Source organism: Conger conger, chromosome 3 (assembly GCF_963514075.1).
Source record: "Conger conger chromosome 3, fConCon1.1, whole genome shotgun sequence".
Lineage (NCBI taxonomy): Eukaryota > Metazoa > Chordata > Actinopteri > Anguilliformes > Congridae > Conger > Conger conger.
This window is the reverse complement of record NC_083762.1, coordinates 24,544,770-24,567,685: the sequence shown is the minus strand read 5'-3', so window position 1 is coordinate 24,567,685 and position 22,916 is coordinate 24,544,770. Positions and strand designations below refer to the sequence as shown.

Below are 22,916 nucleotides of genomic sequence, written 5' to 3'. Positions count from 1 at the left end.
AGGTTTCAGGCCTAATTTGAATGCCATGCATCCGTCTTTACACAGGGATCAAGACTCACACATTCTGCACCCTTATTTGCACAGAGATGGATGTATGCTGTCTACACAACCAAGCAGTCACATTTACATTTCGATATTTAGCAGACGCTATCATCCAGTGACTTACACAGACAATTAATTCTTCAGCTGGATATTTACTGGAGCTATTCACATAAAGTACCTTGCTCAAGGGTACAATGGCAATGCTTCACCTGGGAATCAAACAAGCCCAGTTGCATAACCATTGTGCTGCAATACCAGACCCCATAATTACATGACCAGACCTCATAATTAGTCTGGCATGCCAGACTAGCAGTTCACAAATAGCAGTTTCTTCCCTGGGACCACATGACCTCATGGGAGAATGGATGTGACTTGTGTTTTTTTTTTTTTTCCCCTCCTCTTATAGCTGATCCTGGGTCAGTACAAGTGGATGTCATACCAGGATGTGGATTTGGCAGCGAGTCAGTTTGGCAGTGGGCTGGCAGCCCTTGGCCAGCAGCCAAGGAGCACCATCGCCATCTTCTGCGAGACACGAGCGGAGTGGATGATCAGCGCCCAGGCCTGTTTGAGATGCAACTTCCCACGTGAGTGAGCCCCGCTTCCCTCTGATATCAAAGGGCTCAACAGTGGTGCCTCATGAGCAAGACCCCTCAATCTTTATTGTTGTGGAAATCCTGGTGATGGCCACAAAACTAAGGTCCCCAGTGTAGGGACGGCCTGTAGCGTAGTGGTTAAGGTAAATGACTGGGACACGCAAGGTTGGTGGTTCTAATCCCGGTGTATCCACAATAAGATCCGCACAGCCATTGGGCCCTTGAGCAAGGCCCTTAACCCTGCATTGCTCCAGGGGAGTATTGTTTCCTGCTTAGTCTAATCAACGGTACGTCGCTCTGGATAAGAGCGTCTGCCAAATGCCAATAATGTAATGTAATGTAAATTTATGGGTGTGTTTTGCAGTGGTAACTTTTTATGCAACGCTGGGGGAGGATGCCATTGCCTACGGGCTGAACGAATCTGGGGTTACCCACTTAATAACCAGTGTGGAGCTCTTGGAAACCAAACTGAAGGTGAGTTGACCTGGAGTCCTGGTAAACCTGGTTTGGTCATGTAGTTCAGCCCTGCAACACCACGTCACTGAGGACGCACATTGACTTTTCTTGGATAACATTTGACATCCTTGGTTTAGAGACCTGCACTTGTTTTGGAGAAAAGTTCTTCAGTTGGTCCTTCTCCATTCCTCTGACTACTTACCACAGATCAGTTTGAGTGCCCATAGAGATACCTTGAGAATAAGTTTGAAGTATTGAAGTACAGGTTAAATGCTTCTGAAGTTACATGTTCATGAAAAACTCATGAGAACTGGGCTCTCCCAAGATGTTGCACAGGCTATAGCCATGGATTGACCACTGTTTCTCCCCCCCACAGAATGTGCTTCATGAGATCCCAAAACTGAAACACATCATCTATGTGGACACAAAGGGCTTGAATAAGGCAGAATACCCAGAGGGCCTACAGATCCACAGCATGCAGGCTGTGCAAGAGCTGGGAGCCAAGCCCGAGAACTGTAAGTGCTTGAGCCTGAGTCATTGGAAGGATTGACCAATTCAATTCTGCTTTTTCACGGAAAATACCAGCTCTAAGTCCCCAAATAGCATATGAAACAACTCCCTAATAGAAAGAAAAACCCTCAAACAGTTGATCTCAGAACTGACAGTCTAGCCAGTGAACCTGAGCAGATTTTACTTGTAGCTGAGTTGGTTTCCAAGTCACTGAACTGGTTTGCAGGGAGCTTCTCACCTGTGCTGAAATGGTTTCCCTGGAGCTGAGTTGGCAGGTATAGAGCAGGCTTCATGGGGGCTCTGGTTTATGTCTCCTTTTCTTTCTCCCCTGAAGTGAGTGTGGAGATACAGCGCCCCCAACCCTCAGACCTGGCGGTCATCATGTACACTAGTGGGTCTACTGGCCGGCCAAAGGGCGTCGTGATCCTCCACAGCAACCTGATCGCGGGAATGACAGGCCAGTGTGAGAGGATCCCAGGGCTGGGGTGAGTCCCGCAAATCTGTCTGTCCTTCTGTCTATCCATCCAACGTTGCAAGGTTATTCCAAGGGTCCGCCCTTTTCTTTCCAAATCTTATTACCTGATCCATAGATAACTTAACAAAAAAATGCAGGTAACGTTTACGCAGATTGATGCTTCTCGGTAGACGAGTGGGGAAAAAGACACAAATGTACACAAAATAAGCAATACACTTTAATGATGTCCCTTTCATTGCTCAGTCCAAAAGACACCTACATTGGCTACCTCCCACTGGCTCATGTGCTGGAGATGACGGCGGAGATCTCCTGTCTGACATACGGCTGCAGGATTGGGTACTCCTCGCCTCAGACGCTCTCCGACCAGGTGACTGATGCCACACATCCTGATCAACACACTGCTAATTCCCAATGAAAGATAATAAGTATTCATAATCTCTAGTCCATTCATAGAAGCTTTCTTATTTGCTCAAGCCTGCCCTAAAACTGTTTAAACCTTTTGAAAAAATATCATATTACCCCAGCTAACTGTTTAGAAATCAGGCCCTAAATGTGATTACTGATCAGATTGCTGTAACTGTGGAGGTTGTTGGGCAGATGTACTAAGACTATTGTTTCCTTGCAGTCGACGAAGATTAAGAAGGGCAGTAAGGGTGACTGTTCCGTACTGAGGCCCACTCTAATGGCAGCTGTCCCGGTAAGGGATCCCCTCCCCCTTTCTCCTGTGATTTCAGAAACCCGTACTTGATTAATCTTACAGACGCTTGCCTGTCAACTGAGGAGTCTATATGTATATTCTTCATTTAAATGTTTTCCCTTTGAATCGGGCATAAATATGAGGATGTGTAGTGTTTATTATTGGAAATAAGATTTAAGAGTTGCAGGACTGGCAATTCGGCGGCACGGATGGTGCAGTGGGTAGCACTGCCGCCTCACAGCAAGGAGGTCCTGGGTTCGAATCCCCGTCGGCCGGGGCCTCTCTGTGTGGAGTTTGCATGTTCTCCCCGTGTCTGCGTGGGTTTCCTCCGGGTACTCCGGTTTCCTCCCACAGTCCAAAGACATGCATGTTAGGCTGATTGGAGAGTCTAAATTGTCCGTAGGTATGAGTGTGTGAGTGAATGGTGTGTGTGCCCTGCGACCAGCCCCCCTGCGACCCTGTTCAGGATAAGCGGGTTCAGATAATGGATGGATGGATGGAGGACTGGCAATTCCAGTCAGTTGGCAAAGCAGTGTCACACTCGGCCATTCCATTTGAAAAGCATTAGTGTTGTATTTGTTTAGAATTTTTACATTGCTCCATTTGTTTGTGCATTATGTGCATGTTTAAGGCTACACACTGTTCAGCTATCTGGCCTGATACATTTGAATAGCAATGGCTTCACTTACAAATATAAAGGTACTGCATGGGAACTACTGCTTTTTAATCCAACAGTGGGTAAGTGTTCCTGTTTTGGTTTACTTTCTGGTCCAAATTGAGTTAGAGGGAACATGTTTGTTTTTTAGCATGTTGGCAGTGGCTAACCACTGACTTACTGCAGATGATTAGCAGCATCTCATGGGTTCTTTTTGCTGCTTCTAGGTGCACAAATTCTGTGCCATGTTTTTTTATCCAGTAGGAGCAATCCAGAACATCAGCAGATTCCCATTTCTGATTACCTTCTCTGGCCTGTCTTTTAGGAAATAATGGACCGTATCTACAAAAATGTGATGAGCAAGGTGCAGGAGATGGGTTACCTGCAGAGGACACTCTTCAAGCTGGGCTATAACTATAAGCTGGAGCAGGTCAAACGAGGCTATGATGCACCTCTGTGTAACACGTAAGAGTTGGGATGTAGCTATAATAATATGCATGTGCATAATGTGTCAGTGCATGTGTGTGGGCGTGTGTGTGCTTATATGAGTGTGTGTGCATTCTTGCATGTGTAGTGGTGGGTGATGTGTGTATATACTGCAAGTCCCCACGTTAAGAGTAGACCGTTGTGCGTCTCCAGCCTCCTCTTTAAGAAAGTGAGGGCCCTGCTGGGAGGGAACGTGCGGATGATGCTCTCCGGGGGAGCGCCCCTGTCCTCCGCCACCCAGCGCTTCATGAACGTCTGCTTCTGCTGCCCGGTGGGACAGGGCTACGGCCTGACCGAGACCTGTGGAGCCGGGACCATCACTACAGGTGAGGAGGCGGCCGTGTCTCCACTCCTGTCTGCACAGTAACACACTGGCGTCTCCACTCCTGACTGCACAGTAACACGTTGGTGTCTCCACTCCTGTCTGCACAGTAGTAACATGCTGGTGTCTCCACTCCTGTCTGCACAGTAACACGCTGGTGTCTCCACTCCTGTCTGCACAGTAACACGCTGGTGTCTCCACTCCTGTCTGCACAGTAACACGCTTGTGTCTCCATGGCACTATGGGCTGTTACCTTGCTGGATAGTGACAGTGAGTTCAGACATTATTTGGGGTCAGCTGTGTACATTTCATATCTTTATTGGATAACCTTATATGGGCTTGGCCTTATTGCACTCATATTGAAGGAGGAAGGGAATTGGTGCAATATTTTTGCTATCTGATTTTGCTTCTGTTATCAGTTTTATTTCTGCAAAAAAGCATTACATATGTAGATTTGGTATGTTATCTGTTTTGAAAGATGTGCCTTGAAAGTAGTCCGCCCCACCCGTTTACTTTTTCTTTCCAAGTGTTCTCCTAAAAAAACGACCTGCCACAGAGTATGTAATTATAAGCACACAAGACAGTGAGATCTACAATAACCTTCATTGCTGTAAAGCAGAACAACGTTATATTTGAAATGATAGAATGATGGGAAAAGATTACGCAGCAGTAAACAAACAACAAAGATATAAACCAAGAAATGAAAGATTTAAGGTAATTCAAATTTGTTTTGGCTTTATTCGTTTGTGTTTGTGTTGTATACATGTGTCGTATAGATAATGTGCTTTGGGCTAATATTGTCTAAATGGAGTTGGTTGCAATATTTTGCTGTCGGATTTTGCTTCTGTTATCAGTGTTGTGTGCAGTAGGCTTGCTACCTTATCTGATTGCGTTGAAAGTAGAGCACTTCCTCGATTTGTCCTGGCATGCAATCTTTGCGTGCGTATGTACTGCAGGTATGTGCTTAGGAAATAAGCCTGTTATTACTGTTGCTCTGGACGACCAACATTCCGAACGGTGGTTTGGGCGGATAGGTGTGGAAATGTTATTCTGTTGATTCGGCAATAGTCTGCACAACAGCTAATTCATTTCCACGACAACCACGATTTAAAAAATCACAATTCATATTAATAATGCTAATAAGCAGCAATAATTATAAGTATGTTTTATCTACAGTCAGGTCCATAAATATTGGGACATTGACACAATTCTCATCTTTTTGGCTCTATACACCACCACAATGGATTTGAAACGAACAAGATGTGCTTTAACTGCAGACTTTCAGCTTTAATTTGAGGGTATTACATCCAAATCAGGTGAACAGTGTAGGAATTACAACAGTTTATAAATGTGCCTCCCACTTTTTAAGGGACCAAAAGTAATGGGACAGTTGGCTGCTTAGCTGTTCCATGGCCAGGTGTGTGTTATTCCCTCATTATCTCATTTACAAGGAGCAGATAAAAGGTCTAGAGTTAATTTCAAGTGTGCTACTTGCATTTGGAATCTGTTGCTGTCAACTCTCAATATGAGATGCAAAGAGCTGTCACTATCACTGAAGCAAGCCATCATTAGGCTGAAAAATCAAAACAAACCCATCAGAGAGATAGCAAAAACATTAGGTGTGGCCAAATCAACTGTTTGGAACATTCTTAAAAAGAAAGAACGCACCGGTGAGCTCAGCAACACCAAAAGACCCGGAAGACCACGGAAAACAACTGTGGTGGATGACAGAAGAATTATTTCCCTGGTGAAGAAAAACCCCTTCACAACAGTTGGCCAGATCAAGAACACTCTCTAGGAGGTAGGTGTATGTGTGTCAAAGTCAACAATCAAGAAAAGACTTCACCAGAGTGAATACAGAGGGTTCACCACAAGATGTAAACCATTGGTGAGACTCAAAAACAGGAAGACCAGATTAGAGTTTGCCGAACAACATCTAAAAAAGCCTTTACAGTTCTGGAACAACATCCTATGGACAGATGAGACAAAGATCAACTTGTACCAGAATGATGGGAAGAGAAGAGTATGGAGAAGGAAAGGAACTGCTCATGATCCAAAACATCAGTGAAGCATGGTGGTGGTAGTGTCATGGTGTGGGCACATATGACTGCCAATGGAACTGGTTCCCTTGTATTTATTGATGATGTGACTGCTGACAAAAGCAGCAGGATGAATTGTAAAGTGTTTCGGGCAATATTATCTGCTCATATTCAACCAAATGCTTCAGAACTCATTGGACGGCGCTTTACAGTACAGATGGACAATGACCCGAAGCATACTGCGAAAGCAACCAAAGAGTTTTTTAAGGCAAAGAAGTGGAATGTTATGCAATGGCCAAGTCAATCACCTGACCTGAATCCAATTAAATGGTAAATGGCAGGCATTTCACTTTCTGAAGACAAAACTGAAGGGAAAATGCCCCAAGAACTGAAGGAACTGAAGACAGTTGCAGTAGAGGCCTGGCAGAGCATCACCAGGGATGAAACCCAGCGTCTGGTGATGTCTATGCGTTCCAGACTTCAGGCTGTAATTGACTGCAAAGGATTTTCAACCAAGTATTAAAAAGTGAAAGTTTGATTTATGATTGTTAGTTTGTCCCATTACTTTTGGTCCCTTAAAAAGTGGGAGGCACATATACAAACTGTTGTAATTCCTACACCGTTCACCTGATTTGGAATTGAATTGAAGCTGAAAGTCTGCAGGTAAAGCACATCTTGTTCGTTTCATTTCAAATCCATTGTGGTGGTGTATAGAGCCAAAAAGATGAGAATTGTGTCGATGTCCCAATTTTTATGGACCTGACTGTATGTAGCCAGTGGTGCACAACTATTCACCTTTATTGGAAACATCACAAGATCAAATATGTGAAAATAATGCATGTTAATTAAAAGACACCACTTACAAAATAATATACGTTATTTTGTAAAAGAAACAAAATGAAAACAATCCTATAACGCCTTAAAAAGGGGCTGGTGTTCTGGGAAGCACTAAATGGGCCTAATTTTGACAAATTCCCCTGAGATTTTAATTGATTACTGACATGGTACATGCACCGTTTATAGAGAACCACTGTTTCCAATCTCATAGCACAGAAAACCTGGCAACCAGCACTTTTCAGTAAAACAGCCATGACTCAATCAATAATCTCAATGATGATTAAGTCTGAATAAGCCAATATTATTCAGCAGCTTCACTTGGTAAAGGGGGATTTATTTTGGGAGATAATTTGTGGAAAAAGTGGGAACAGGTTAAATGTCTGTAGCTGACTTTTGTGTAATTCTTTTGCCTGTTCGAAGTTGTTCACAAGTCAAGTGAACTGTTGGCACTTTTCCAAGGCCATAGTTGAAAGAGTTGATAGAGCAGTGTGAATTCCTGTACTCAAATGGCTCCAATACTCTGGCCAGGTCCATGCTTGTATAGTGTTTTTTTTATTTAGTACCGTTTTTAAATAAATATGTGAAACACTATTTAGGACTGCCATAGTCATTTCCAATTGCAGTTGAGAGTAAGTTATAATTTTAAAGAAACAACTTAAGAACAGATCATTAAAAGCACACACAAAAGCAACACAAGACAACGAGCAAACGTTGAAATTTCCCTTTCATTGCTGCAAGGCAGAAGAACATCGTCGGATTTAAAATCAAACAATGATGGAATGAGGGGAAACAGATTAAGCTGCAGCTGACATTGCAACCAAGATATACAGTAAAGCTAGACTATGCAAGAGCCGATTGAAGATTTCAGCTCATTTAGATTTGTTGGTGTTTGTTTTGTATGGATGTAATGTGCTTCGGGTTCATGTTGACTATACTCCTTGAGGTTCTTCTGAATTGTGTGACAAGACTGTTTTCACGGTGCTGATGTCTCGAGTGTTAACAACCCAGTGTGTTGTGTTCAGTGGCAGACCACAGCACCGGGCGAGTTGGAGCACCCCTCATCTGTTGTGAGATCAAACTAAGAGACTGGGCCGAGGGTAGGTGAACCCATACTTTTACCTGTACCTCCACTCTGACACTTCAGTGCCACCCTAGTTTCCAGACAGTTCTATAAAGGCATGATCTCACTTGTTGTTTTGGCTGCTCTCAGGAGGCTACACCAAACACGACAAGCCCCACCCCCGAGGGGAGATCCTGATTGGAGGGCCCAACGTCACCATGGGTTACTATAGAAGTGATGGCAGTAACAATGAGGACTTCTTCACTGATGAGGCGGGCCAGCGCTGGTTCTGCACGGGTGACGTGGGCGAGATCCATCCAGACGGCTGCCTGCAGATAGTGGGTGCGTGCCCAGATCTGGTGGGGGCCACAGAGCAGTGTGAAGGCTAACAGGGTTTGTGAACGTTAGAGAGCGTACTCAAACCCATTGGCCTTTCTGCTGTTTTGGCCCTCTGTCAATTAACCCTTTAATGCTCAAGATCACAAATATGCAATTCGAAAGTTGTTAACTGAACATTCTATTGCTGATGTAACGATCACTACTGGTCACAGTTCTAGAACACTGACTTAAAATTTTGAAAAAAAAAAAAAAAAAAACACCAAGGGAGAGGTTCAATACAAAAAAGAATTGCGGTGAATGACTGCCAGGCTAACACTTTGCATGTCAGTGGCATTTATTCAAAAGCCAACAGCAGTCCCATTGTAAGTGGAGTGTGAGGGTGCTAATCCCTGGCCAGGCAGTGACAGACACATTGATAACTGTAATGCTCTGAGTAAGCCTCATATGTTCATCAAATTGTACGGTTGTATTTAAGATCAGAAGATGGGACGTTTCCGCTGATGTCAGTTAGTCAGGTTCACAGGTGTATTAATTCTTCAAGGTCACAGGTGTATTAATTCCTCAAGGTCACAGGTGTATTCATTCCTCAAGGTGATGTGTATATTAATTCCTCAAGGTGATGTGTGTATTAATTCCTCAAGGTGATGGGTGTATTAATTCCTCAAGGTCATGAGTTGTCTGTGTCTGGTTCCAATTGGCAGACCGTAAGAAGGATCTGGTGAAGCTGCAGGCTGGAGAGTACGTCTCACTGGGCAAAGTGGAGTCGGCCCTGAAGAACTGCACCCTCGTCGATAACATTTGCGCATACGCAAACAGGTACGACATCTCCAAGGGACCTTCACCCACACCAGCAGGATCAGCCTGCATTCTGTTCAGCATCATTACACATTCACACCATCATCCTTCCCCCTTCTCCTCCTGCCCCCAGCGACCAAAATTACGTCATCAGCCTTGTGGTGCCTAACCAGAAGAAGCTGACCGCCCTGGCCAATCAGAAAGGTATTGATGGGACCTGGGACGAGATCTGCAACAACCCCATCATGGAGAAGGAGGTGCTGAAGGAGATCACGGCGGTCGCAAAATCAAGTAAGGCCAGGATCTCCCCTGATCCACTTTCGTACCTCTTTACCTGAGCCGCTTAATTAGGAGTTGATCTACCTCGATCCGCTATCCTAGTGCTTTATCTATGTCTACATCAGGGGTCATCAACCATGTTCCTGGAGATCTACCATCCTGTAGGTTTTAACTCCAACCCTAATTTTGCCCACCTGATTCTACCAATTAGCAGCAGTTCTCTAGCTGTGGAATGAGGTGCGCTGTGTTAGGGTTGGAGTGAAAACCTACAGGACGGTCGATCTCCAGGAACTGGGTCGGTGACCCCCGGTCTACATTCCCCCTCTCTTTAAACCATGGTCACTGTCAGAGCTCCATAGGAGAAAACGTTTTGCTTCGGTTTCTGTGTTGAACGATATGTTTTCTACCAACGGTGTGCAATATTTTGCTACAGGCTTTGAGGTATGTTTGCTCCTCTTTGGTGGGTGTGTCGGGGGTGTAGCCTGAATCAATACTGACGTTGGCCTTCTGAGACGCCATAGGAGCAAACTGTACAATGTCAGTCAGTCCGCCCACGGTTTGCTACAGGATGTTCAAGACGCCACCATTCCTGTTTAAACATTTATATAATAAACATTTGTCACCCCATTTTTTAACTCCTCCAGTCAAACTGCAGCGGTTTGAGATCCCGGTCAAGGTCAGCTTGAGTCCAGAGCCCTGGACCCCTGAAACGGGCCTGGTCACGGATGCCTTCAAACTGAAGAGGAAGGAGCTGAAGAACCACTATCTCCACGATATCGAGAGGATGTACGGAGCCAAGTAGTGGTGCTGTGCCAGCCCAGAAATGTCTCTACCATTTTTTACTGTATGTATAAACATACAGTGACTTGACAAAGAAAGTGCACCCCCTTTCAAAGTTATGGTTTTAGATACTATGATTTATGCTGTATTAAGACATAAGTAACCCTCATCTAGTCCTCACTAAGTCCTAGCAGTAGATAAATGTTGCCTCATGTGACAGTTTGCACATAATAGATTGTATTGAAATCACAGAATTGAAAGAGGGTGTACTTTCCTTTTCACATCACTGTAGGTAAAGCAAAATGTCTGTCCGCTTCTCTGTCTGTCAGTCTTAGTGGCTGAGAATGAGGAGTGCAGTATGATATAGGAAGCACAATGCATTGTGTGGAAGGAAGATGAGATGCCAGCTTTATATGAAAATCCTTAGAAGAGGCCTCCATGGTCTGTCAAAAACTGGCAACGTGTGCTTTCAGAGGGGAGTCCACTGCCATCCATTTTAAACTTTTTGAATTTGTATTTCGTAGGTTTTTGGAATTTGTGTATATTAGCTTTGTGTGCTTTGTAAAATGTTTGTGTGTGCCTATGAAAAGGGAGGTATGTAGTTGCTCTAAAGTTGGATGAAGTTCAAGGTCTGTTGAAATAGGGTTGCTGAACTTGAAAAGTATGTTTTGTAGCATGGAACTTTGCTGCCACTTAGTGGTGAAAAATATTTTGGGACGACGACACTGTGCCTTCGCTAAGAAACAAAATGTCTATTTTCCTTAGCAAGCATGCTTTAATATTTAACCACTCAATTAATAGGACGGTGCATTACAAAAAAAGATGGATATTTGGTCAAAAAAGGTAATCAACAGAACAGGTTTACTGATGTGGTTGAACATGAGAGTGGCTTTAGAATATCAAATGCATAATTTGTCCAGGAAGATATGGGACCATTAAGATATTTTTTTTCTGGTATGGTATTTCACACCTGTAATGGGACTGTAGTTTAGCTTAAATTCAGTTTGTTTATGACATATGAGACACTGACACCAAATTAAATGTGTCCATTTCTAGTTGACTCAGGTAACTGGTATTAATTTGTAGGTCAGTAGTTTAAGATTATTGGTAGTGAGCCTACAAAACGGTCATATGGATATGGTCATATGTATTAATAGACATTGAGTCGGAACATCTTGATGTATTATAGCTACATCAGAAATTGTGGAGTAAATTTACCTTGCATTCGTGCTATTGTAAGTCTGCTGTTATGTTTTGTCTTATTACTTATACTTATAAATTATTTTGTACAGTAACGCTGTATTTACAAATATTGCTATTAGACCTATATCTGTGCTTCACTCCAGTGATCTAGTATATGCAGTGCGTTGTGTAACTTACTGTTCTTTTAAGCATTCAGCATTTCTTTCTCAAAATTGGTCCCAAATGATTATTTATGTCAAGGTGTATGAGAAGTAATGTAGCCTAATGTATCTGTCAGGATGTGCAAAGCAAATCATTCAGAGCCTGATCCTGGCATGAAACTCTTTTAACTTGGAAATTGAAGTTAAGATTTTATTTTTTCCCCCTACGTGCATCCTGGTTTTGGTTACTTAAGGGGAGGCACCACTGGTGAAAAGGACAATTTTGGCTCTTATGATATTTAGCTTCAGCAACGACTATAGTTCTATCAAATTAAAAAAGTTAATTTACATTCCATTTTCATTTTTTATCCCAGTCCAGTATACCAAGCACCATAAAAAGCTTAATCCATCTTAATTTATGGATATAACTTGATGCTTCTTAACCAAAATAACTCGTGATTTACAGATTTTTTGATATTTTGTCATTTCCATTTAATGCAGAAAAATGACAAAAACAAATCTGAATTATCCAGCATATAGATAGTGTTTTTTGATTTGTTTTTGTTTTACAATTCATGACATTGAATTTGAAGAATGAGCTCAACTGTCCACAGAGACAAACAAGACAACAAATAATTTGTGCTTAATTATTCATGAGATAATTTGAATATATTCCAAAAAAAATGTCATAATACAAAACATGTTTGGATTTGTGTCCACATTCAAAATATTATGTCATTTTGATCGGAGGAAATTATTTTCCCCTCCTGTTGACCTGTTGTAGCTCCCCTTAAACGGGAATATGATGGAAGAGTGCTTGAGGTGGAGCTTTGCCTTTCATTTAATTTGATGAACAAACATTAAGTTAACTCTAATTAATTTTGTAGCTTTTGTTAATGTCATATATAAATAATTGCCAACTGCCTACATTGAAACCAATCTTTTCAAAGCCTACACACAGCCTGCCTCTGAATCCTTTGATTAGCCACACTAACTTGAAATTCAATAGAAGGCTGCTTATTTTAGTTTACTTTTTGTCTCCTAAATGAGAATATTACTTTTAATTTGTATATGTAAATGCATGACTAGGTCACTTATTTCTCATAAGCCACACTGGGGATCTGGGCGATACAACAATGAAATCCATTTAAATAAGCCTACTGTCCACTATTTAACAATTAATCACTAATGCCTAACCCTCAATGAATACATAAAAAAGATTTTTTTTTTTTTTGTTGCTTTTGTGCTCCAGCAGTGAAAATGTGTAATGTTCCACATCGTTCAAGAATTTTAATGTATAAAATGCTTGTTTGGACAGAAGAGTGCAGTCCAATGTTTACACTTTTGTGACGTTTTAAAGGTAGTTAATCTATTTTTCCTTATGCCATGGCAACCCTAGAATGTTGAAAAGTTCAGAGTTGAGATAGTTTTCTACTGATAGATGTTTTCCTGTTAACTTCTTATCAAAGACCACTTGAAACCACTGTATTGCGACTTGTAATGTTTTGCAATGTTTCCAGTTTAGATTTGGGGTGTGTGGGGGTTTTGTCTTTCGATGCCACACAACATCTACAGGGCAATAGTGTTTGGATTAGGTTTAAGATATGAGAGCAGAGTAATACTTTTTGCTTTGAAATCTCATGAAGAACCTGAAAGATCAAATTGTGTTGTCTTTTTCAGTTTGAAGTCAAGATGTCTGTTTTGAACATGTATTTGCATGCACTGTAGAGCTATGGACATTTATTTTCAACTGTTTTAAGATAATGCTGAGTGACCCCAGTGCCAACCTGTAAAGAATATGGTTGGTACTCAATTGTGTCCAATTCAAAGGCAAATTCATATTTGTTTGGCCAGTGGGAAGTTAAAGAAGCTCTGCTTGACAAAATATTTATTATAGTGACAACACAAGTTTACATCTTTTACATCACGTCCTGGATGTAGCATGCAGATGGGGGTTTTATGCTCCTCATTTTATACAATGAGATTTGCATTACTGATTGAACCATACCAACTAACCATTCATCGTCTTGTGTGGTTGTGACGTTTGTAAATATTATACAATCCTAAAATTAGATTTGTTCACATGTAGCACATCTGTGAAAGCAAATAAAATGGAAAAGGCCTGCAGGTCAGTTCTCCATTTTTTCTTAGTCTGTAGGACACCTGCTTTTCATTCATTACAGGTTTTGGTAATACTCAGTGATGTATTAAATATTGTAAATGAACAAACCTTTGGCTAAATATGAACATTTCGTAGTCAGCTCTATTTCCAATAGAGGTTCTGTTGTTTCTTGCCCTTAGATCAGGTGCCATACTCTGCAAGTTTGTTAGCGTGGTTCTAGTTTCAACACATTCCAAAATGATTCGTTCTAATATTTTGTAAGATTGACTGCAGACTTGCAGTAAGAGCCTATTTGGTGAATGATTATGAAATTATCTATATGATGAACTTCTTTGTCAAAGTAGAATACATCTGCTTTTTTGTCCTCAGGGTTAAACAAAATTAACTCGAGTTTCTCAGTGAATTCAATTCACATTTCCAAATGTTACCATGTGAAGTATACAGTCTCCTCCGAAAGTATTGTAACAGCAAGGTTAATTTAATGTATCACCATGAACATGAACATCTCACCTTTTGCATCAGACCACCCAATCTTTAGGTGAGCAAAAGTACTGGGACATGTGACTGGCAGGTGTGTTTCTTGTTGTCCAAATGTGTCCTGTTAGATTGGTTAAACAATAAATCGTTCTGAATGTCTACTCTTGGTTTAGCCTTGGGTTTTGCCTGTGAAGACCATATTTATTGGTTTATCTGAGAGAAAAGCAAGCCATAGAAAAGAGGGGAAATTGATCAGAGCCTTTGCACAAGCATTGAGGATAGCTTGTACCTGAAAAATAATGAAACTGCTGCCGTACTGAGCAACAGATATCAAACAGGTTGACCCAGGAAAACAACAGCAGTTGTTTGACAGAAACATTGTGAGAGCTGTGAAGAAAAACCCTAAAACATCAGTCAGTGATATCAGAAACAATCTCCACAGAGCAGGGGTGAAGGTATCTCAATCAACCTTTCGAAGAAGACTTAGAGAGCAGCAATACAGATACTATACACAACATGCAGTTATTGTAAGCAAAAGATATGCTACCAAATATTAACTGTCATTTACTTAAATACTTTCTGATCCAATACTTTTTCTCATGTGGTGGTCTGATACCAAAGGTGCTATGCTCAAAGTAGTTTTAACCCATCTAGGTGTAAATACCAGGAAATAAAAGATGAAATTCTGAACTTGTCTTGTGTTTATCTTTTTATCTGCTGTGTATTTCAAAAACAAAGGAATTGGCCTTGCTGTTCTTTTGGAGGGGATTCTATGTGCTTATTTTGTTTTTCCAGCATTTAGAAATATAGTAATATTTATTCAATTTTGTTGGGCTTGTACAATGTGTAACTACAGGGTGGCTGTAAACCTCTGTCAGGTGTAAATAAAGTGTTTTTATAATTATGTTTAGACTACTGTGGCTTCTGTCAAAAGCATATTTGATCAATTCAAGCATTTGCAAAGAAGTATTTATTTACAGTGGTTCTAAAATTGTTATACAAAATACAAGTAAAAAAAAACAAAATAAGCTTTAGTTGGCCCAGTCCTGGAATCGGAAACAATCACTTGCTATCTTCCACACGGGTTGGTCGCTGGAGGGGGAGGCCTGGGCTGTAAGCAGGAAGTTCTGGTTGAAATAGCGTTGCTTGTTTCCATCAAATTTTACTGAGCCAGCAGTAACTACCAGCAGGGTGGTCTGGCCTTGTGTTGCTTGTTCTGAAATGTTGAAAAGATTCTTTAATGTTCATGGTTTAGCTTATAGGCTATTATAAGGCACATCAATATTCTGTGGGAAAACAATTCATAGCCTTGCTTTTTAATGACCTGTAAGTTAGACCTAATGAAAATGGAATATTATTATTTTTTAAACATCTGGAATGGATGAAACCCAGCAAATACAATATGTTGCCTATAAAGCTGATGTATATGGTTTGATGCATCCAATCCATTTCCTTGGTTTCATTTTATCACAATATGACAGTGGCTGCATTTTGAAGAATATTAAATTATTCTGGGTAACTACCTTTTTGGACTCCAGTCTTCTGAGCAGGTTTTATGCAGCAATATTCAAACATATCTAGAGGGCTTTCAGACTTGAGATATGCACACCAAGTCATTTTAATTCCAAAACTGCTCCTCAGGAAGTTTAAGCAAATTCAGAATTGTGTGCTTAAACCCAGAAAATGGGAGCTAGATAATGCTTGGGGGGGATTCTGAGGGTGCATGTTCCTTGTCTTGTTCCACTTAAATGAGTCTGAATGTGATTATCTAAGTGAATTATTTTCCATGAGCATTTTATTAACAAAAAAGCTGGAATGCTCCATCAGGGTATGTTACATAACTATGTGAGCACTGGAAAAGATGCCCCCCTCCGCCAAGTACAAGACTTAATAGGTGACACAAATGTAGTGAACATTGTCGGCTTCACATCACATGAATAAGTGCATCAAGAATGCGATGGAATTTCTGGTATTGTGGTCAAGATGAAAAAAGCAACCACTGGTATCACTGGTATTACCAACATAATTTCATTAAGTCTTTCTGATTTAGGACCAAAACAGCACAATCACACTGGTTCCCTGTCAAACAATACAATCAGATGACATTCCTGCAGCAAGTTTTATAAATGTGTATCGAGGTCAAATATTGCATATTGATATTTCATATATATATATATATATATATATAAAATATGTGTGTGTGTGTGTGTGTGTGTGTGTGTATATATGATATAAATGGTTTGGACATTAATGGATTCAAAAGTTGCAGTTAATTTTCTTACCATGTACCGGTTGGCAATCGAGAGTGTGCACCTGGAATTCACTGGATGGCAAAGATTCGAAGAATTCCCCCAGAGCATCTTGGCCAGAGATGGCATTGCCATTCCACACTAGTGTAGCCTTGTCCAGGTAGAGCCTTGTTAAGTTCTAGAGAAGAATCCATACAATTCGAATGGCTAACTTCCTCATTATTCTAAAATAATTTTTACCCTTAAACTTACAGGCCACTTTATTAGGTACACTCATCCAAACAGCGAATCATGTGACTGGCTGCAAGTCAATAAATAAAGCACATAAGTGGTGCAGAGGCTTAGTTTTTTTGGGGGGGTTCTTTCCCCGACCAATAGGCATGCATGATCAAAGCGACTTTGATCATGGTATGATCATTGTGTTGGTGCCAGACATGAGGATTCCAGCACACTGAATGTAGAAAAGAAAGCGATTGCAATGTCACCCATTGACTTTCTATGGGGTTGTGAAATGTGTTTCGAAATGGTGGAACTGCAGTTTTTGTCCCACCATGTTATACAATGGGTGCCAGAGACTGCGATACGGATAAGGAAGGTCCCTTCTATAGCTAGGCCTGCTGGATCCAGGTCGTCCATGATGCATGCAAGAGTGATGCGCAGTGACTCAGGAGTGTCGCAAACTGTCCCCCATTCGTTCACAAAAAACGTAAATATGGTCCAAATGACACAATCGGTAGATAGGCAGACATTAAGCAAAGAAATAAAAAACACCTATTGCGATTACATTCTACTTGAGAAAACATTTTTGACTTTTTATTTTGACTAGGCACTATTGACTTGCATTGAAACGGGTGACTGAAAGGCCTATGCTGGAGGCAACCGCAATGGTTTTAGTGAGCAACACCTCTCAATGAGACCAGTAAGTGAGCCACTTGTTCCAGCATCTCAGAAACAGCTGCCCTCTGGGGATTTGTACACACTACAGTGTCTCTCAGTTCACAGAGGTGCAATATACAAGAAACATCCAGTGAGTGGCAGTTCTGCAGCTGAAAGCACCTTGTTTCTGACAGAGGTCAGAAGATAATGGGCAAACTTGTTCTTGCAAAGAGAAAGCTTTTAGATTTACTTAAATTAAAAGCTTTTTAACAGCAGCCATGTTCAGACCACAACTGGTTCCACTCCTGCCAGCTAAGAACAGGAAGATGAGGCTACAGCAGGCATGTGATCACCAAAACTCGGCACTTGCATCCCTTGATGACTAACACTCAGTTAACCTTTTCCCAATGGATACTTCCAGCAGGATAATGTGCAATGTCACAAAGAGAACCATCTCAGTGGCTTCAGTTCACTCTAGCCACCTGCACAGTTCCCAGATCTCAATCCAATAAAGCACATTTGGGAGGAGGTGGAACAGGAAGTTCACAGCATGATACCATCAAGTCAGCATGGGCCAAAATTCTAAAGAAACTTCCACTACCTTGTTGAAACCATGCCGCAAACAATTCAGACGACAAAGGGGGTGCTCCTCCGTACTAGATAGGTGTACCTAATAAAGTGACCGATGAATGTTATTTAAGATAATACTGGCTCGTAGTTACTTGCCTTGCGTATTAACTTATAATTTTCCACATAGCTTACGGTTTATTATGGATCCACGAACTGACAGTATATTATTTAGTCAATACAAACTGTAACGCAACAGCCGTAGAATAATGACAGATAAAGGCTAACAGCACATTACAGAAAATGTATCGAGTATCTCTATGCGGTCTCAATATTGTAAAAAGTAATTCAACATGATATTAAAACTAGCCTAGCTGCAAGAATAATCAACAGCTCGTTAAAATTATTGTTGCAACAAAAGCGAGCAGATATGCTCATGGTGACCCAGTAAGTTAGCCTGTTTTAATGCCCAGTGTCTAAAATAATGAGGAACGTAATACCACTTACCCTCCTTTTCTTATCCATACAATCGTAGTAAATGTTTACGAATTCTTCAGAGTACCTACAAGACTGGTCAACATGAGTTCTGAAGTCCTGTGGATAAAAAAAATAAAGAGAACAATCTTTCGTTTAGGCAAACGTTCGTTAGCTTTATCCTAGCAAACAATAGCCAATGTAACTTGGTTGAAATGACAACAAATAGCTAATAACAATTTGAAAACGTACAATTGTTGAAGCCATGTTCGTAAATCGATAAGGATGATTACTCAATTTCCCTTGTTCAAAATAACTTGAACAATTCAAGAAACAGCCGTGCAAGAGAGCAACGCGTTTGTTACAATCGAAAATGTGCGATTGTCCCCCAATTATAAAGTTCCCCCAGAAACAAAGAAGAACGTTCCTATCTTGACCCGAACAGTTTGCGCTAGTCACAATAATTATTAATACTCCATGTCCCCATTTGCAAATACAAAATACAAAGCCCATAAACGTTACGGTAATAAGCATGGGCCACTATGAATAATTTTCTCCATGAATTGTATTCAGTCCTTCTTTTTTGTTTTATATTGACACTCATGCTTTTCTGACCGATTTAAAGTGGGCATTCCTGTAGGGGGCGTTCTTTCTCAATAAATAAAATGACGGCAGACAGTGAGAAAAAAAACTTGTAAATTGTTTGACATCCCCACGAGATTTTTAAATACAAATCTAGGATTGTAACCACATGTTTTAAAGATGATTAAAAATATAAAGCACAACAACAGACAATTCAAATTGACTTATTCACAGATTTGTTTTACTCTTAGCACACTAATGGAATATAATAAGCAAATATCACAAGTGAATAAAAGATTCAACTCAGAGTATTATGTTCTCAAATTGTTAACAAAACGTTTTCAATTGAATGTTTGGTTGCAGTTCTGTTAAACATTTCAGTGTACATGAAAATACAATGACTCCAAACACTCTTCCGCACTAAATCATGTATGAAAGGTGGGGAAGTCCTTGACAAGGCAAAGATAATGAAACCCGCGAGCGGAAGGAGTTTGCATGTGAAAGGAAGAAATTTCCACATGAGAGATGAAGAAGGGCGGCACGGATGGTGCAGTGGGTAGCACTGCCGCCTCACAGCAAGGAGGTCCTGGGTTCGAATCCCCGTCGGCCGGGGCCTCTCTGTGCGGAGTTTGCATGTTCTCCCCGTGTCTGCGTGGGTTTCCTCCGGGTACTCCGGTTTCCTCCCACAGTCCAAAGACATGCACGTTAGGCTGATTGGAGAGTCTAAATTGCCCGTAGGTATGAGTGTGTGAGTGAATGGTGTGTGTGCCCTGCGATAGACTGGCGACCTGTCCAGGGTGTATTCCTGCCTTTCGCCCAATGTATGCTGGGATAGGCTCCAGCCCCCCTGCGACCCTGATCAGGATAAGCGGGTTCAGATAATGGATGGATGGATGGATGGAGATGAAGAAGGTGTGCAGGAACATTGAAGGATTAAAATGGGACTCATGTATCAAATTTCATGAAAAGCATTTATGTGGATGATCTTATACACGGCTGAAGCAGGTCAAGGACTGGAGCCAAATGTAAGCCGATCAATAGCTCACCTATCACCATATCTTTGGCAGAGAAAACTAATACATAACCTTGCACAGTATAAAGTTATATTGTGCTGCATTGGATGCACTGTATAAATGTGTGCTTCCCATACTACTGTATGTTTTACCCTATGATTGACATTGTTTCTCATGGAAAATCATTTTAGGGTGAAGAAAAGTTCATAAAATTGTGACAGAAAAGATGCTTCTACCATATTTATTATTACCTGTTGGAATGTTTATTACCAATGTCAGTACAATATACACTCAGTATCCTCTTTATTCGGTAGACCTGTATCCCAGCTTGTTAATGCAAGTATTTAATCAGTCAATCATATGGCAGCAACTAAATGCATAAAAGCATGCAGACATGGTCAAGAGGTTCAGCTCTTTTTCAGACCAAATGTCAGAATAGGGAAGAAATGTGATGTAAGTGTTTTCGACCTTGGAAGGATTATTGGTGCCAGACAGGGTGGTTTCAGTATCTCAGAAACTGATGATCTCCTGGGATTTGCATGTACAACAGTCTAGAGACTGTTGTACATGAAAGAGAATGATGCCAAAAACAAAAACATCTAGTAAGCAGCAGCTTTATAGGCAACTATGCGTTGTTAATGAGAGAGGTCAGAGGAGAAGGGCCAGACTGGTCAAAGCTGGCAGGAAGGTGAAGGTGTAATGCAAATAACTACACATTACAACAGTGGTATGCAGAAAAGCTCTGAACATGCATCAAACCAGTGGATAAGCTACAGCAGCAGAAGACCAATAAGTAAGCCTAATAAATAACTAATAAAGTGCTCAGTGTGTGTATATTGAAATAAAAGTATTTGGTTTTACCATATCTTTCAACATAAGAGATTATTATCTGTGTTATTTATCAGATGCAGCAGTTTTACTTCATTTCTATTCAAGGTGCCAATAGATTATTGGCAATAGACTATTCTGATAAATGTATTTGCAAATTTGTTAAAAGTATTACATTTTGTAAATACAAACTCAGTCTACAAAGTATAAGAGTTCTGTGTCATGCGTTCAATGAACAACGAGAGTGAACAATTTAAAAAAATAAAACACACTTTGTAATTTATTCTGAGGAACTGGAATAGAAAAATGGGATCATTAAAACTATATGAAACCATCTCCACACCACACACCTCAACTCTTCACGTCGATCATACACCGAAACACTAATGCTTTCAATCCAGACAGAAAGTACCCATATATGGTGTATCCACTGGCAGTTTCAGGAAGTATGATAAGTACAGGGTCCCAAAAAGTATAATAAAAAACAATGGATGTGTGTGTTAGTGATTAAAACTGACAAATGTGGAAAAAAAAACCCCAATTAAAAAAAAATCCTGGCAGCCAGAGCATATCATATTTAAATAATCATAATTCGACAAGCTGAAGATAAAGTAACTCAATGACGATGTTAATCTTTCGGCAGCTAATGAGTAAAAAGTTATACTGAGATATAATAGAATCCAAACAAATACTGTAAATAAAAAATATGAACATTGAAATCATTTTAGAAAATAAGTACATAATAAGTATATATTCAACGTTAAATGAAGAACCATATGCTTCATGTTCTATGGCACCAGAATCATTTGTGATGTCATTTGTATTAATTATAAGGTCACAGGACTATATATAATAACACTAGAGCATTCTTTGTTCATTTTCCCTTTTTTTTAAAAAACGATTATAATGTGGAACATTATGAACATACCATCAAAACTGAGACATTTCCTGAAACAAATAACACACAAAACAATTACAAATTGCACTGAATATACTTGCTATGTCAAGGAGATCCGAAAATTACAGAAGGATGGGTTCTATCGAGTTGACCTTGGAGAAACAAAAATTCCCGAAGGCCTTATTACAGGAGATATTTCTGCAATGATTGACACTCCAAGACACAGCCCGACATGGACGATCATACATGCAGGAGGTGCTCGAGGATGGGTTCCATGGAATTACAAGCTATTTCTCCACGAGGAGCAGACAAAATACCAGCCTTCTAGAGAGAATTTTCACGATCTATGTTCCATCCTGAGAGACAGCTATGGAAAATGCTTGATCATGACCAATGCACAAAGCTGGAAGGCAGCTGACTACAGTGACTTTAATGCTTCCAGCGCTTTCCAGCACCAACCCTCATCACCACTCAAGCTGCTATCCATGGTGTGCTGCCCAAATGTTGCTCAGGACTATGGCCATGAGCTTCTGCATCTTCCAGCCCGATGTGCATATCTTAGCCCACTCGCCAGCGCCTGGTGGACTGTCAAATGGTTCATCTCCAATAACAGGGTGAGGTATAGTGAAGAAGTGCACAACAAAGATACAGTACACAAATACATATTCTGCATAGACCTGATAGATGATTCACTGAAAAGCATGACAAAGAAGAAATGGAAAGATGCGGTGTCCAGGGTACGGAAGACTGAAGACCATTACCTGAAAGAACACTTGTAATTTCAGCAATGAAAGTCATGTGAATTTTATGTCTTTAAATCCATAAACTATTCATTTGAAGGAATGCATGCAGATATGAAAGCAAGAAATACACAAGTGACTGCTGTACACCAGCTTGTTAATGCAAATATCTAATCAGCCAATCATGTGGCAGCAACTCAATGCATAAGGAGAAGAGAAGAAACTGCTGATCTCCTGCAATTTCCATGGACAACAGTCTCAAGAGTTTACAGAGAATGGTGCAAAAAAAAAGTAAGGCAACAATAACTCAAATAAACATGTGCTACAATAGTGGTATTGAGAAGAGCTTATTTAAACACACAACTCATCAAAACTTGAAGTG

At 40.7% G+C, this 22,916-nt stretch overlaps 3 protein-coding genes across 4 annotated transcripts in view; 2 read left to right on the top strand and 1 right to left on the bottom strand.

Annotated features, from left to right (window-relative positions):
* The window catches only part of acsl4a (acyl-CoA synthetase long chain family member 4a), a 28,213-nt gene extending 13,002 nt beyond the window's left edge, over nt 1-15,211 (top strand). For both annotated transcript variants that reach the window (XM_061233616.1, XM_061233615.1), the window contains 13 exons: nt 449-626; nt 1,000-1,109; nt 1,468-1,606; nt 1,936-2,086; nt 2,320-2,443; nt 2,702-2,773; nt 3,754-3,893; nt 4,068-4,240; nt 8,135-8,209; nt 8,323-8,514; nt 9,213-9,327; nt 9,440-9,597; nt 10,230-15,211. In XM_061233616.1, coding sequence (XP_061089600.1) covers nt 449-626; nt 1,000-1,109; nt 1,468-1,606; nt 1,936-2,086; nt 2,320-2,443; nt 2,702-2,773; nt 3,754-3,893; nt 4,068-4,240; nt 8,135-8,209; nt 8,323-8,514; nt 9,213-9,327; nt 9,440-9,597; nt 10,230-10,387 — 1,785 coding nt within the window. In that variant the 3' untranslated portion in view covers nt 10,388-15,211. The remainder of the gene's footprint in view (nt 1-448; nt 627-999; nt 1,110-1,467; nt 1,607-1,935; nt 2,087-2,319; nt 2,444-2,701; nt 2,774-3,753; nt 3,894-4,067; nt 4,241-8,134; nt 8,210-8,322; nt 8,515-9,212; nt 9,328-9,439; nt 9,598-10,229) is intronic.
* Nucleotides 15,212-15,262: 51 nt separating this feature from the next.
* nxt2 (nuclear transport factor 2-like export factor 2) lies at nt 15,263-18,883 on the bottom strand. The gene is made up of 4 exons (XM_061233617.1): nt 18,726-18,883; nt 18,507-18,593; nt 16,590-16,734; nt 15,263-15,523 (listed from the first exon to the last, which is right to left on the bottom strand). Exons 1-4 carry the CDS (start codon nt 18,738-18,740, stop codon nt 15,339-15,341), a joined length of 432 nt encoding a protein of 143 aa, XP_061089601.1. The 5' UTR covers nt 18,741-18,883; the 3' UTR covers nt 15,263-15,338.
* A 697-nt stretch (nt 18,884-19,580) lies between these two features.
* LOC133123440 (uncharacterized protein C21orf140 homolog) lies at nt 19,581-22,573 on the top strand. Its single transcript, XM_061233905.1, has 2 exons — nt 19,581-19,607; nt 21,905-22,573. The coding sequence occupies exons 1-2, from the start codon at nt 19,581-19,583 to the stop codon at nt 22,571-22,573; spliced, it is 696 nt and encodes a 231-aa protein (XP_061089889.1).
* The last annotated feature ends 343 nt before the right edge of the window (nt 22,574-22,916 follow it).

Bases quoted from the DNA above. Each gene is read 5' to 3' on its own strand.
- nxt2 (XM_061233617.1), bottom strand. The intron at 16,735-18,506 runs GTAAGTGGTATT...ATTCTTCTCTAG, and splicing joins GTATGGATAAGAAAAGGAGG to AACTTAACAAGGCTCTACCT. The intron at 15,524-16,589 runs GTAAGAAAATTA...TCAACATTTCAG, and splicing joins CGATTGCCAACCGGTACATG to AACAAGCAACACAAGGCCAG.
- LOC133123440 (XM_061233905.1), top strand. From the start codon at position 19,581: ATGAAGAAGGGCGGCACGGATGGTGCA. The intron at 19,608-21,904 runs GTGGGTAGCACT...TGCTATGTCAAG, and splicing joins AGGGCGGCACGGATGGTGCA to GAGATCCGAAAATTACAGAA.